Source organism: Ranitomeya variabilis, chromosome 3 (assembly GCF_051348905.1).
Source record: "Ranitomeya variabilis isolate aRanVar5 chromosome 3, aRanVar5.hap1, whole genome shotgun sequence".
Classification (NCBI taxonomy): Eukaryota; Metazoa; Chordata; class Amphibia; order Anura; family Dendrobatidae; genus Ranitomeya; species Ranitomeya variabilis.
In genome coordinates, this window is record NC_135234.1 from 787,123,431 (window position 1) to 787,140,094 (window position 16,664).

Sequence of the window (16,664 nt, forward strand, 5' to 3'; positions counted from 1 at the left end):
ATCGCTGGCGATATCGCCTAGTGTGACGGTACCTTTACCCTCATCCTGTGTTGTCTGAGTAGCATTCTGTCCACATGAAGAGAGTGCGGGCGTTCAGTGGGATGAGCTCTGGTCCGTGTAGTCTTTGTAAAGACAGCCGGGCTAGCAGACGAGAGCACCCACTAACCCTTGTGTTTCCACACAAGGTTGGTAAAAGAAATGGTCACCCACTTCCACGTTCCTAAAATTTACCAAACAAATGGGGAGCAGCATGTTACTCTCCTGTCACAGCTCTGGTACTGGGCGTTGTTTAGTTTCCCTACGGCTCCCTTTGTGCTAGTTCATGAGTCCATGCCATATTACTGTGGTAACCCATCAAAAAGCTTTGGGGTATGGTGTCAAAGGTGTTATGGCTGGCTGAGACAGCCATGTGCTGTCTGAGTATTGAGGTATCCTTTCCCTCAGCAGCCATGTGCCTTCTGAATGTTGAGATAACATTGCTCTGAGTGGCCATTTACTTATCGGGAACTGTTTCATCTTTAACTTAGCTGAAGCTCCAACCTAATTGTCTCCTACCGCCAACTGCCATTCAACTACAAATGTTTGTTTCAAAGTACAGTCCAGCTTACCCCTGTAAGGTCGTCTGCACCCAACTCTGCGAGTCCATTGTTCTTGGCAATGATCACACTTCAGTCACTGTAATCAAGGTAATGCCGGGGTCACACTAGAGAAATACGGACGAGTGAGAGGCGCAAAAACTACGCATCGCACTCGGACCAATGTTTCTCTATGGGGCAGCTCCTATCAGCCGTATATTTCTCAGCTGTATTTTACAGGCTGAGAAAATGGCAGCATGCTGCGTTTGTCAGCGTATTCCGAGAAAAATCCGCCAATGAAAGTCTATGGGGGCGAGAAAACCTCGCACACCACACGGACCATGCGTGTGACTTGTGAGAAATACGCAGCGGTGCTCTAGAGAAAAGCCGGCAATTCAGTGTGGTGTACAGTAACATCACACTGACAGGTTCGAGTAGAATAGATAAAATAAATGTCTACACATAGTATAGGTAGCTATATATATATATATATATATATATATATATATATATATACTGTATATATATATACTGTATATATATATACACACACACAAAAAGACAAAAAGACTGATCAGCACCTCCTAAGTGTGAATATGTGCAAGCTGCCAGACTATATTATATAGAAAAAGGAGAGCACAGCAGCACTATGTGTACGTTTAGGCCATGTGAAAACACAGAAAAACATTAACATAATCTAGATTTTGCTACTCAAAACATTTTTTCTCAAAAATATTTTTTTTTTATCTTACGGAAATGGGTTCTTAGCGCATAAATTGGCCAATTCATGTATGCCCATCAACCACGGCAAGGTGACCTCCCCCTGATGGGTCCCTGCTCTACTGTACATACCTTCTCTTGGACTATCAACCTACAATTTTGGACACTCATGTCTGCTCCTGAATTTAGCCTACAATTTATGGGCAAGTAGAGCTAAAAAAAAATTTTCATTTTTTTCTGCGTTTTCACATGGCCTAAACTTATACATAGGGCTGCTGTGCTCTCCTTTTTCTATATAATGCAGTCCGAAACGTTGCTGAGATAGGCTAATAAAAGTAGCTCCTGCCTTTTCCACTACTAATGGTGTGCTGCCTCCGTTTTTTGGATATATATATATAACTGTATATGTTTTCATGAATATTTGAGCCCATGGATCCATTATACGTCCATTTTGCAAGCCGGTGAGAAAATCTCGCCATACGGATGACACATGGATACTTGCATTGAATACGGATCACCGTTCATGAACATTTCTGCGTGTCTCGGCCATAAAAAACGGACCGGATTTTTATACTTTTGGTGTGACTCCGGCCTAACACATCACAGCTAGCTTATGTCCAGTTTGCCTATACATTTTGCTAATTATGTGTGAACCTCACCTCTGCAAGTAAGAATTTGTTGTCAACACTTTCCTGCTGTCCTACTGTTAAAAATGTTCTTGCCACAAGTTCCTGTTTGCACGTGCCTGTGCTGTAAACCATAACTCTGCCAGCAAGTTACCAGACTGTCTATTACTCCTGTGTGTAACCACACCTCTGCAAAAACTGTATGAATCCATTTCCTAGAAATGACTGCCATGATGCCATCAACCATTTGCCAGCTATTTTTTCTGGATTGTCAGTACATCTCTTCCATGTGTATCCTCACATCAGGCTAGACCTGATCTGTTGCTACTTGCTCTATTAGTCTGCCATACTGCATGCTCTGCTGGTTCTCTCTGCACCTCATGCCGCCCAGCAAAACCAGCTGCTCCGTCACCTGTAGACCGTGCTGCTCAGCTCAATCTATGGCTTAGAGACTCCACTGCCTTAGGTGAGCCCCTCAGCACAGTAAATGAGCGGCAGTATGTCTATGGTGCCAACTTATTCAGTAGCACTTTACATTACAGAGGAGACTTCTACAGAAGTAAAGACATAAGTCAGATAGGGAGGAGTCAGGGCTCACAAGCTTACACCCTAACCCAATGCAACCATCCATCCAAATTCGGCCCCTTCCAGCTTCCACCCATGGCCATGTCCACACTGGAGTTGCAGTATCCTCACCCGATTGACCTCTTTTCTTCAGATTCGCAAGTTCTGTTTCTTCCCCCCTCACAGTTTTTACTTCATCATGAAGATGCAGCTATGCCTTCTTTCACATAGGGCGAGGAAAAGTGGCTAGTTGGCACCTACCTGAGACCCAGCGCTCAGGGCACATGACCCAGTAACAGTACTAGGTGCGTTCCTTCCTCAAGTCTATCTGCAGATGGATTTTAGTGAGCAAGTATCACACACAGGGGTGTTGCTGGGGGAGGGGAAGGGCATATGCCCTGTGTGGTGAGTGTCAAGGGACATCAAATAGTCACTTTCTATTGACCAGGGTTTTTAGTTACAGGGCTACGGGAAGCCAATAAAATTTTGCTTTGAATGAAAGAAAGCTGGAGATTGGGCATAGTGAAACGTATACGTCAGGCATTGCTCCCTGGGAAAAACAAATGCAAATCTGGTGCCGCCTAATGGAGCTAGCCAGCCTATTAGAGGTGGCACTAGAGAGCCACGGTCTTCCTTTTGGAGAAAGGCCAATATGGCTCCAATCTGATCGGCTCTGATCACACAGATCGTTCAGCTTCTCACCAATGTACTTTTCAGATTCATCCATTTGTCCTCCTGTCACGATCTTCCCACAAGTGAGTAGGGCCGACACTCGCTTAAAATGCCTGTCACTGATAATCCGACCCAGGTCTGGGGAATGTTTAGGGTCTTCTCCATAAAATTCATGAATGGTGGTCTGCAGGGCCCTCAGCAACTTCTCCTTGATGTTGTCAGAGCACAGAATATAATCTGGAGCCAGGCAGGTCTGACCAGCATTAAAAAACCGAGACCATGCAATGCGCCGTGCCGCGGTCTTCAGGTCACATTCATCATGGACATAACACGGGTTCTTCCCACCAAGCTCCAAGGTCACCGGCGTCAGATGTTTGGCTGCAGCTGTCATAATGATCCTTCCAACATGAGGGTTCCCTGCAGAAGAAGGAAGAAGAAGAAGTGATGTGGACAACCTAAATGTCCCTGGAAATTAGGACCCAAGATGTGGAGGCAGAAGGACAGAGGCCCCAAGAAGAGGCAAGAAGGTCGCACTAAGAAGGGAGATGGTTTCTCTTACATTTTCCAAGTGTTAAGGGTTTACCTGTGAAGAAAATATAATCAAATTTGTTCTCCAGAAGACGAGTTGTGTCTTCGACTCCGGCACAGACCACCGCAAAACAATCCTGCAACACAAAGAGAGAGAGGACGTGAGACATCTGCACAGCACAAAACATCCTGGTCATCTGAGAGGATGTGCTCATGGTACCATGTTGTCAGTACGTGTGTCTGTATGTGGCCATGTTTTCAGTACATGTATCTGTATGTGGCCATGTTGTCAGTACATGTGTCTGTACGTGGCCATGCTGTCAATACGTGTGTCTGTACGTGGCCATGCTGTCAGTACGTGGCCATGCTGTCAGTACGTGTGTCTGTACGTGGCCATGTGGCAGTACGTGTGTCTGGACGTGGTGTAAGGTTTTACTCACTCAGCTGCAGGTTGAGGTAAGCACAGGAAGCGGTTTTCATAAAAATGTTTCCTCAGGTTTATTCGTCCCATAAACCTGCTTAAGTTTAAGTAAACAAAAGATGGCCTTCTGTGGCACAAAATGGAAACGGACAAAGCAAAGAGTTCATATAGCACTGCGGGTCCACCCGCTCAGATCAGTGTCTTAGTACACACAGAATGCAGGCCTCCATGCCTCCGGTCACAGACCATGTGCCAAAAATAAGCCTTCATTATATAGACTGTAACCATACCCAGCGGTGAGGCATGGGGGTAGCCAGACCCGCCCATCTCTCATAGATACGCGCAACCCAGACCCAGGTGCACTGTTGTGAATTTGCTTTTTGCTCCCTCTAGTGGTTACTAGTTTTTTGACTCTGGTTTTTCTGTCATTCCTTTTATCCGCACCTGGGTCGTTAGTTAGGGGTGTTGCTATATAAGCTCCCTGGACCTTCAGTTCAATGCCTGGCAACGTAGTTATCAGAGCTAGTCTGCTGTGCTCTTGTCTACTGATCCTGGTTCCAGTTATATCAGCTAAGTCTGCCTTTTGCTTTTTGCTATTTGTTTTGGTTTTGTATTTTTGTCCAGCTTGTTCCTAATCTATATCCTGACCTTTGCTGGAAGCTCTAGGGGGCTGGTGTTCTCCCCCCGGACCGTTAGACGGTTCGGGGGTTCTTGAATTTCCAGTGTGGATTTTGATAGGGTTTTTGTTGACCATATAAGTTACCTTTCTTTATTCTGCTATCAGTAAGCGGGCCTCTCTGTGCTAAACCTGGTTCATTTCTGTGTTTGTCATTTCCTCTTACCTCACCGTCATTATTTGTGGGGGGCTTCTATCCAGCTTTGGGGTCCCCTTCTCTGGAGGCAAGAAAGGTCTTTGTTTTCCTCTACTAGGGGTAGCTAGATTCTCCGGCTGGCGCGTGTCATCTAGAATCAACGTAGGAATGATCCCCGGCTACTTCTAGTGTTGGCGTTAGGAGTAGATATATGGTCAACCCAGTTACCACTGCCCTATGAGCTGGATTTTTGTATTCTGCAGACTTCCACGTTCCTCTGAGACCCTCGCCATTGGGGTCATAACAGTTTGCCAGGCCAGTATTAAATGTTTAATGCATTGCAGAAGAGGGATTATAAGAAAGAAGATTCTGAGTTTTTTTTTTTTTCTCCTTCCCCTTTACCTCAGAGTGGCTATGCTTGCTGCAGACATGAATGTCCAGACCTTGATTACAAGTGTGGACCAGCTGGCTACTCGTGTGCAGGGCATACAAGACTATGTTATCAGGAATCCTAGGTCAGAACCTAAAATACCGATTCCTGAACTGTTTTCCGGAGACAGGTTTAAGTTTAGGAATTTCGTGAATAATTGTAAATTGTTTTTGTCCCTGAGACCCTGTTCATCTGGAGATTCTGCTCAGCAAGTAAAAATTGTTATTTCGTTCTTACGGGGCGACCCTCAGGATTGGGCTTTTTCGCTGGCGCCAGGAGATCCGGCATTGGCTGATCTTGATGCGTTTTTTCTGGCGCTCGGTTTACTTTATGAGGAACCCAATCTTGAGATTCAGGCAGAAAAGGCCTTGCTGGCTATGTCTCAGGGGCAGGACGAGGCTGAAGTGTATTGCCAAAAATTTCGGAAATGGTCCGTGCTGACACATTGGAACGAGTGTGCACTGGCCGCTAATTTTAGAAATGGCCTTTCTGAAGCCATTAAGAATGTCATGGTGGGTTTCCCCATTCCCACAGGTCTGAATGATACTATGGCACTGGCTATTCAAATTGACCGGCGGTTGCGGGAGCGCAAAACCGCAAATTCCCTCATGGTGTTGTCTGAACAGACACCTGATTCGGTGCAATGTGATAGAAAAACCGCAAATTCCCTCATGGTGTTGTCTGAACAGACACCTGATTTAATGCAATGTGATAGAATCCTGACTAGAAATGAGCGGAAAATTCATAGACGCCGGAATGGCTTGTGCTACTACTGTGGTGATTCTACACATGTTATCTCAGCATGCTCTAAACGTATAGCTAAGGTTGTTAGTCCTGTCACCGTTGGTAATTTGCAACCTAAATTTATTCTGTCTGTAACTTTGATTTGCTCACTGTCATCTTATCCTGTCATGGCGTTTGTAGATTCAGGTGCTGCCCTGAGTCTCATGGATCTCTCATTTGCTAAGCGCTGTGGTTTTACTCTTGAACCATTAGAAAATCCTATTCCTCTTAGGGGTATTGATGCTACGCCATTGGCAGCAAATAAACCGCAGTATTGGACACAGGTTACCATGTGCATGACTCCTGAACACCGCGAGGTGATACGTTTCCTGGTTTTACATAAAATGCATGATTTGGTTGTTTTAGGGCTGCCATGGTTACAGACCCATAATCCAGTCCTGGACTGGAAGGCTATGTCAGTCTCAAGTTGGGGCTGTCGTGGTATTCATGGGGATTCCCTGCCTGTGTCTATTGCTTCTTCTACGCCTTCGGAAGTTCCGGAGTATTTGTCTGATTATCAGGATGTCTTCAGTGAGTCTGAGTCCAGTGCACTGCCTCCTCATAGGGACTGTGACTGTGCTATAGATTTGATCCCAGGCAGTAAATTTCCTAAGGGAAGACTGTTTAATCTGTCGGTACCTGAACATACCGCTATGCGTTCATATATCAAGGAGTCTCTGGAGAAAGGACATATTCGTCCGTCTTCTTCCCCTCTTGGTGCGGGATTCTTTTTTGTGGCAAAAAAGGACGGATCTTTGAGACCTTGTATTGATTATCGGCTTTTAAATAAGATCACTGTCAAATTTCAGTATCCTTTACCGCTGTTGTCTGACTTGTTTGCCCGGATTAAGGGTGCCAAGTGGTTCACCAAGATAGACCTTCGTGGTGCGTACAACCTTGTGCGCATTAAGCAAGGTGATGAATGGAAAACCGCATTCAATACGCCCGAAGGTCATTTTGAGTACTTGGTGATGCCTTTTGGGCTCTCCAATGCGCCTTCAGTTTTTCAGTCCTTTATGCATGACATTTTCCGGAAGTATCTGGATAAATTTTTGATTGTTTATCTGGATGATATTTTGGTTTTTTCTGATGATTGGGATTCGCATGTGGAGCAGGTCAGGTTGGTCTTTAAAATTTTGCGTGAAAATTCTTTGTTTGTCAAGGGCTCAAAGTGTCTCTTTGGTGTACAGAAGGTTCCCTTTTTGGGGTTCATTTTTTCCCCTTCTGCTGTGGAGATGGACCCAGTCAAGGTCCGAGCTATTCTTGATTGGACTCAGCCCTCGTCAGTTAAGAGTCTTCAGAAGTTCTTGGGCTTCGCTAACTTCTACCGTCGTTTTATCGCTAATTTTTCTAGCATTGTGAAACCTTTGACGGATATGACCAAGAAGGGCTCCGATGTAGCTAACTGGGCTCCTGCTGCCGTGGAGGCTTTCCAGGAGTTGAAACGCCGGTTTACTTCGGCGCCTGTTTTGTGCCAGCCTGACGTCTCACTTCCCTTTCAGGTTGAGGTGGATGCTTCGGAGATTGGGGCAGGGGCCGTTTTGTCGCAGAGAGGCCCTGGTTGCTCTGTTATGAAACCTTGTGCCTTTTTCTCTAGGAAGTTTTCGCCTGCCGAGCGAAATTATGATGTGGGCAATCGGGAGTTGTTGGCCATGAAATGGGCATTTGAGGAGTGGCGTCATTGGCTCGAGGGTGCTAAGCATCGTGTGGTGGTCTTGACTGATCACAAAAATCTGATGTATCTCGAATCTGCTAAACGCCTTAATCCGAGACAGGCCCGCTGGTCATTGTTTTTCTCCCGCTTTGATTTTGTTGTCTCGTATTTACCAGGTTCAAAGAATGTGAAGGCCGATGCTCTTTCTAGGAGCTTTGTGCCTGATGCTCCTGGAGTCGCGGATCCTGTTGGTATTCTTAAAGATGGAGTTATCTTGTCAGCTATTTCTCCGGATCTGCGACGTGTGTTGCAGAGATTTCAGGCTGATAGGCCTGAGTCTTGTCCACCTGACAGACTGTTTGTCCCGGATAAGTGGACCAGCAGAGTCATTTCCGAGGTTCATTCCTCGGTGTTGGCAGGTCACCCGGGAATTTTTGGCACCAGAGATCTGGTGGCCAGGTCCTTTTGGTGGCCTTCCTTGTCAAGGGATGTGCGGTCATTTGTGCAGTCCTGTGGGACTTGTGCTCGAGCTAAGCCTTGCTGTTCTCGTGCCAGCGGTTTGCTCTTGCCCTTGCCTGTCCCGAAGAGACCTTGGACACATATCTCCATGGATTTCATTTCTGATCTTCCGCTATCTCAGGGCATGTCCGTTATCTGGGTGATATGTGATCGCTTCTCCAAGATGGTCCATTTGGTTCCTTTGCCTAAGCTGCCTTCCTCTTCCGATCTGGTTCCTGTGTTTTTCCAGAACGTGGTTCGTTTGCACGGCATCCCTGAGAATATTGTGTCAGACAGAGGATCCCAGTTCGTTTCCAGGTTCTGGCGATCCTTTTGTAGTAGGATGGGCATTGATTTGTCGTTTTCGTCTGCTTTCCATCCTCAGACTAATGGACAGACGGAGCGAACCAATCAGACTTTGGAGGCTTATTTGAGGTGTTTTGTCTCTGCTGATCAGGACGATTGGGTGACATTCTTGCCGTTGCCTGAGTTTGCCCTTAATAATCGGGCTAGTTCCGCCACCTTGGTTTCGCCTTTTTTCTGCAACTCTGGTTTCCATCCTCGCTTTTCTTCGGGTCATGTGGAGCCTTCTGACTGTCCTGGGGTGGATTCTGTGGTGGATAGGTTGCAGCAGATCTGGAATCATGTGGTGGACAACTTGAAGTTGTCACAGGAGAAGGCTCAGCGCTTTGCCAACCGCCGCCGCGGTGTGGGTCCCCGACTACGCGTTGGGGATTTGGTATGGCTTTCTTCCCGCTTTGTTCCTATGAAGGTCTCCTCTCCCAAATTTAAACCTCGTTTTATTGGGCCTTACAAGATATTGGAAATCCTTAATCCTGTATCTTTTCGTCTGGATCTTCCTGTGTCGTTTGCTATTCACAATGTATTTCATAGGTCCTTGTTGCGGCGGTACATTGTGCCTGTAGTTCCTTCTGCTGAGCCTCCTGCTCCGGTGTTGGTTGAGGGCGAGTTGGAGTACGTGGTGGAGAAGATCTTGGATTCTCGCCTCTCCAGGCGGAGGCTTCAGTACCTGGTCAAGTGGAAGGGCTATGGTCAGGAGGATAATTCCTGGGTGGTCGCCTCTGATGTTCATGCGGCCGATTTAGTTCGTGCCTTTCATGCCGCTCATCCTGATCGCCCTGGTGGTCGTGGTGAGGGTTCGGTGACCCCTCACTAAGGGGGGGGTACTGTTGTGAATTTGCTTTTTGCTCCCTCTAGTGGTTACTAGTTTTTTGACTCTGGTTTTTCTGTCATTCCTTTTATCCGCACCTGGGTCGTTAGTTAGGGGTGTTGCTATATAAGCTCCCTGGACCTTCAGTTCAATGCCTGGCAACGTAGTTATCAGAGCTAGTCTGCTGTGCTCTTGTCTACTGATCCTGGTTCCAGTTATATCAGCTAAGTCTGCCTTTTGCTTTTTGCTATTTGTTTTGGTTTTGTATTTTTGTCCAGCTTGTTCCTAATCTATATCCTGACCTTTGCTGGAAGCTCTAGGGGGCTGGTGTTCTCCCCCCGGACCGTTAGACGGTTCGGGGGTTCTTGAATTTCCAGTGTGGATTTTGATAGGGTTTTTGTTGACCATATAAGTTACCTTTCTTTATTCTGCTATCAGTAAGCGGGCCTCTCTGTGCTAAACCTGGTTCATTTCTGTGTTTGTCATTTCCTCTTACCTCACCGTCATTATTTGTGGGGGGCTTCTATCCAGCTTTGGGGTCCCCTTCTCTGGAGGCAAGAAAGGTCTTTGTTTTCCTCTACTAGGGTTAGCTAGATTCTCCGGCTGGCGTGTGTCATCTAGAATCAACGTAGGAATGATCCCCGGCTACTTCTAGTGTTGGCGTTAGGAGTAGATATATGGTCAACCCAGTTACCACTGCCCCATGAGCTGGATTTTTGTATTCTGCAGACTTCCACGTTCCTCTGAGACCCTCGCCATTGGGGTCATAACAGTGCACCAAACGCCTCTTAGTGCATTAAATACACCGGGTTACCAGCGGGTGACCCTAGCATTTTTCCACTTTGTTTCCCTCAACCACCAAGTGGGGCATGGTTGGATACCAATCTAAACTTACATTCTACCAGATAGTACCATAATGTTTCCACCTCCCACTTTATGGCCAAGCACTCCTTTTCTATGACCAAATAATTCCTCTCATATGAGGAAAGCTTCCTACTCAGATAGAGAACAGGATGATCCTCTCCGTGTATCTCCTGAGAAAGGACTGCTCCTAAACCGACACCTGAGGCATCTGTTTGCAGTACAAACTCTCTTAAATTCGGGGGCCACCAGAACCGACTGTTCACATAGAGCTCCTTTCCTTTTTTAAATTGCCATCTCTGCCTCTTCAGACCATTTGACCATTACTGATTTTGTCCCCTTAAGGAGGTCAGTCAGGGGCGCGGCCATCATGGCGAAGTTCGGGATGGACCTTCTGTAGTATCCCATGATCCCCAGGAAGGCTCTAACTTGTTTTTTGACTTTGGTCTCGGCCATGTTTGGATTGCCTCCACTTTACTGATTTGGGGTTTTGTTATGAACTGGTGGCCTAGGAGCAGCATGGACGAGCTCTGGAGTAGGTGGCCTCTATACTGACCAAAGACCCTGAACTTAACACATCAACTAGAAGTAGCCGTGGGATGTTCCTGTCACTCCCTAGACACCTCGTCACGGCCGGAGGACTAATTACACCTAAAGAAAGAAACAGGAATACTATCTTGCCTCAGAGAAAATACCCAAAGGAAAGGCAGCCCCCCACAAATATTGACTGTGAGAGGAGAGGGAAATTACAAACGCAGACTGAAAACAGAATTTAGCAAAGGAGGCCACGCTCCCTAGAAAGAAAAGACAGGAAAGAGTACTGTGCGGTCAGTATAAAAAATACTACAAAATCCACCACAGAGAATACAAAAATCTCCACACCTAACTAAAGGCATGGAGGGTAACTCTGTGACTCCAGAGCTTCCAACTTGGCTGAGTAAATCTTAACACAGACAAAGCTAGACAAGAAAAAACATAGCAATTCACAGAACTATTAAGTCCTCCGCATGTGGACTGCAAAAACAGAGCCAGGACTTATCTTTGATGATTTGGACAATCCAGACGGAGAAACCAAGCAGAGATGTGGATCCCTAGAAAACAATGGACAACTGGCACTCACTAAAGGAAGAAGCCAGACTAAATAGCCCCGTCCAAAGTGGAAGCAGCTGATGACTGTTGTGAAGGACAAACAGCAGCACTACCACTTATAACCACCGGAGGGAGCCTAAGAGCAGAACCCACAACAGAATTCACAACAGTATCCCCCCTTGAGGAGGGGTCACCGAACCCTCACCAGAGCCCCCAGGCCGATCCGGACGAGCCAAATGGAAGGCACGAACCAAATCGTCAGCATGAACATCGGAGGCAACAACCCAAGAATTATCCTCCTGGCCATAACCCTTCCACTTGACAAGATACTGAAGCCTCCGCCTAGAAAAACGAGAATCCAAGATCTTCACCACAACATACTCCAACTCCCCATCAATCAACACCAGGGCAGGAGGATCAACAGAGGGAACCACGGGCACCACATATTTCCGCAACAAAGATCTATGAAAAACATTATGGATGGAAAAAGAGGCTGGAAGGGCCAAATGAAAAGACACTGGATTGATAATCTCAGAAATCCTATAAGGACCAATAAACCGAGCCTTGAACTTCGGGGAAGAAACCTTCATAGGAACATGACGAGAAGACAACCAGACCAAATCCCCAACCCGAAGCCGGGAACCCACACGCCGACGACGGTTGGCAAAACGCTGAGCCTCCTCCTGAGACAACACCAAATTGTCCACAACATGAGCCCAAATCTGCTGCAACCTGTCAACCACAGAGTCCACCCCAGGACAATCAGAAGACTCAACCTGCCCTGAAGAAAAACGAGGATGAAACCCAGAATTACAAAAGAATGGTGACACCAAGGTAGCAGAACTAGCCCGATTATTAAGGGCAAACTCTGCCAATGGCAAGAAAGCCACCCAATCATCCTGATCGGCAGACACAAAGCATCTCAAATACGTTTCCAAAGTCTGGTTAGTTCGCTCGGTTTGGCCGTTTGTCTGAGGATGAAATGCGGAAGAAAAAGACAAATCAATGAACAGCTTAGCACAAAAGGACCGCCAAAACCTAGAAACAAACTGGGAACCTCTATCGGACACAATATTCTCCGGAATGCCATGCAAACGAACCACATGCTGAAAAAACAACGGAACCAACTCAGAAGAGGAAGGCAACTTAGGCAAAGGTACCAAATGAACCATCTTAGAAAACCGGTCACAGACCACCCAGATAACAGACATCCTCTGGGAAACAGGAAGATCCGAAATAAAATCTATAGAAATATGCATCCAAGGCCTCTCAGGGACCGGCAAAGGCAAAAGCAACCCACTGGCGCGGGAGCAGCAAGGTTTGGCCCGCGCACAAGTCCCACAGGACTGCACAAAAGAACGCACATCCCGTGACAAAGAAGGCCACCAAAAGGGCCTTCTAACCAAATCTCTGGTACCAAAAATCCCAGGATGGCCAGCCAACACAGAACAGTGAACCTCAGAAATCACTTTACTAGTCCATCTGTCAGGAACAAACAGTTTCCCCGCTGGACAGCGATCAGGTTTATCAGCCTGAAACTCCTGAAGAGCCCGTCGCAAATCAGGGGAGATGGCAGAAAGAATCACCCCCTCCTTAAGAATACCAACCGGCTCAAGAATCCCAGGGGAATCAGGCAAGAAACTCCTAGAGAGGGCATCAGCCTTAACATTCTTAGAACCTGGAAGATACGAGACAACAAAATCAAAACGGGAGAAAAACAGGGACCATCGGGCCTGTCTAGGATTCAGCCGTTTGGCAGACTCGAGGTAAATCAGATTCTTATGATCGGTCAAGACCACAATACGGTGCTTGACCCCCTCAAGCCAATGTCGCCACTCCTCAAATGCCCACTTCATAGCCAACAACTCACGATTGCCGACATCATAATTGCGTTCCGCAGGCGAAAACTTTCGAGAAAAGAAGGCACACGGTTTCATCAAGGAACCATCAGAATTCCTCTGAGACAAAACGGCCCCTGCCCCAATCTCAGAAGCATCAACCTCAACCTGAAAAGGAAGAGAAACATCCGGCTGACGCAACACAGGGGCAGAAGTAAATCGGCGCTTAAGCTCCTGAAAGGCAGAAACGGCCTCAGAGGACCAATTAGCTACATCAGCGCCCTTCCTCGTCAAATCGGTCAGGGGTTTAACCACACTGGAGAAGTTGGCAATGAAACGGCGATAAAAATTAGCAAAGCCCAAAAATTTCTGAAGGCTCTTCACGGATGTGGGCTGGATCCAATCATGAATGGCCTGAACCTTAGCCGGATCCATTTCTATAGATGATGGAGAAAAAATGAAGCCCAAAAAAGAAACCTTCCGTACTCCAAAGAGGCACTTAGACCCCTTCACAAACAAGGCATTGTCACGAAGGACCTGAAATACCATCCTAAGTTGTTTCACATGAGACTCCCAATCATCTGAAAAAATCTAAATATCATCCAAATATACAATCATGAATTTATCAAGATAATTCTGAAAAATATCATGCATGAAGGACTGAAACACAGATGGGGCATTAGAGAGTCCGAATGGCATCACAAGATACTCAAAATGGCCCTCGGGCGTATTAAACGCAGTTTTCCATTCGTCACCCTGCTTAATACGAACCAGATTATATGCCCCTCGAAGGTCAATCTTAGTAAACCAACTAGCCCCCTTAATCCTAGCAAACAGATTAGAAAGCAAAGGCAAAGGGTATTGGAATTTGACCGTGATCTTATTCAAGAGGCGATAATCAATACAGGGTCTCAAGAAGCCATCCTTCTTGGTAACAAAAAAAAAAACCTGCTCCTAATGGAGAAGAAGATGGCCGAATATGCCCCTTCTCCAAAGACTCCCTTACATAGCTCCGCATGGCGGCATGTTCAGGCACAGACAGGTTGAAAAGTCGGCCCTTAGGAAACTTACAGCCTGGAATCAAATCAATAGCACAATCACAGTCCCTATGCGGTGGAAGGGAACTGGACTTGGGCTCATCGAAAACATCCTGGAAATCTGACAGAAACTCAGGAATTTCAGAAGAGGGGGAAGAGGAAATTGACATCAGAGGAACGTCATCGTGAACCCCCTGACAACCCCAACTAGTCACAGACATGGATTTCCAATCTAATACCGGATTATGCACCTGTAACCATGGGAAACCCAGCACAACAGCATCATGCAAATTATGTAACACCAGGAAGCGACAATCTTCCTGATGGGCTGGCGCCATGCACATGGTTAACTGTGTCCAAAACTGAGGTTTATTTTTAGCCAATGGTGTAGCATCAATCCCCCTCAAAGGAATAGGACTCTGCAAAGGTTGTAAGGAAAAACCACAACGTCTGGCAAATTCTAAGTCCATTAAATTTAAAGCGGCGCCTGAATCCACAAATGCCATGACAGAGAATGACGATAATGAGCAGATCAGGGTCACAGATAACAGAAATTTAGGTTGTACAGTACTGATAGTAACGGAATTAGCGATTCTCTTGGCACGCTTAGGGCAATCAGAAATAACATGAGCAGAATCGCCGCAGTAAAAGCACAACCTATTCTGACGTCTGAATCCTTGGCGTTCCGCTCTAGACACAATCCTATCACACTGCATAGGCTCAGGACTCCGCTCGGAAGACAACGCCATAGTGTGCACAACTCTGCGCTCACACAAGCGCCGATCAATTTGAATGGCCAGAGACATAGAATCACTCAGACCTGCAGGCGTGGGGAACCCCACCATAACATCTTTAACAGATTCAGAAAGACCCTTTCTGAAAATTGCCGCCAAAGCATCCTCATTCCACTTAGTAAGCACAGACCATTTTCTGAATTTCTGGCAATATGACTCTGCCGCTTCTTGACCCTGACACAGGGCCAAAAGTGTTTTCTCAGCATGCTCTACAGAGTTAGGTTCATCATACAATGACCCAAGCGCCTGAAAAAAGGTGTCTACATTAAGCAAGGCCGGATTCCCAGATTCCAGGGAAAATGCCCAATCCTGCGGGTCACCACGCAACAGAGAAATGACAATTTTTACCTGCTGGATGGGATCACCAGAGGAACGGGGCTTAAGAGCAAAAAACAGTTTACAGTTATTTTTAAAGCTCAAAAATTTGGACCTGTCCCCGAAGAACAGATCGGGGGTAGGAATTCTAGGCTCTAAAACAGGAGTCTGCACAATATAATCAGAAATACCCTGTACTCTAGCAGCAAGTTGATCCACCCGAGAAGAAAGTCCCTGAACATCCATGTCAACGCCTAACTCCTGAGCCACCCAGAAGTGAAGAGGGAAAAAAAAAACACAACAGAGTACAGAAAAAAAACATGGCTCAGCACTTTCTTTCCCTTCTTTTGAGATGCGGTTAACTCATTGTTGGCCAGTTGTACTGTTATGAACTGGTGGCCTAGGAGCAGCATGGACGAGCTCTGGAGTAGGTGGCCTCTATACTGACCGCAGACCCTGAACTTAACACATCAACTAGAAGTAGCCGTGGGATGTTCCTGTCACTCCCTAGACACCTCGTCACGGCCGGAGGACTAATTACACCTAAAGAAAGAAACAGGAATACTATCTTGCCTCAGAGAAAATACCCAAAGGAAAGGCAGCCCCCCACAAATATTGACTGTGAGAGGAGAGGGAAATTACAAACGCAGACTGAAAACAGAATTTAGCAAAGGAGGCCACGCTACCTAGAAAGAAAAGACAGGAAAGAGTACTGTGCGGTCAGTATAAAAAATACTACAAAATCCACCACAGAGAATACAAAAATCTCCACACCTAACTAAAGGCATGGAGGGTAACTCTGACTCCAGAGCTTCCAACTTGGCTGACTAAATCTTAACACAGACAAAGCTGGACAAGAAAAAACATAGCAATTCACAGAACTATTAAGTCCTCCGCATGTGGACTGCAAAAACAGAGCCAGGACTTATCTTTGATGATTTGGACAATCCAGACGGAGAAACCAAGCAGAGATGTGGATCCCTAGAAAACAATGGACAACTGGCACTCACTAAAGGAAGAAGCCAGACTAAATAGCCCCGTCCAAAGTGGAAGCAGCTGATGACTGTTGTGAAGGACAAACAGCAGCACTACCACTTATAACCACCGGAGGGAGCCTAAGAGCAGAACTCACAACAGAATTCACAACAGGGTTTTATCTCGCCTCGCCCTACTACATATCCCAGGTACTTTGCATCTTCTTTCCCCAAGATACACTTCTTTGTGTTGATTGAAAACCCCACTTTGCTTAGAGCATCAAATACCATCTGGACCTTTT

At 46.4% G+C, this 16,664-nt stretch overlaps 1 protein-coding gene across 3 annotated transcripts in view; it reads right to left on the bottom strand.

The window, feature by feature from the left end:
• LOC143817529 (aldehyde dehydrogenase family 3 member B1-like) overlaps positions 1-16,664 on the bottom strand; it is a 333,041-nt gene that overhangs the window by 147,147 nt on the left and 169,230 nt on the right. For all 3 annotated transcript variants that reach the window (XM_077299016.1, XM_077299017.1, XM_077299018.1), the window contains exons 6-7: positions 3,741-3,822; positions 3,188-3,574 (exon numbers count right to left, since the gene is read on the bottom strand). In XM_077299016.1, the coding sequence (XP_077155131.1) occupies positions 3,188-3,574; positions 3,741-3,822 (469 nt within the window). The remainder of the gene's footprint in view (positions 1-3,187; positions 3,575-3,740; positions 3,823-16,664) is intronic.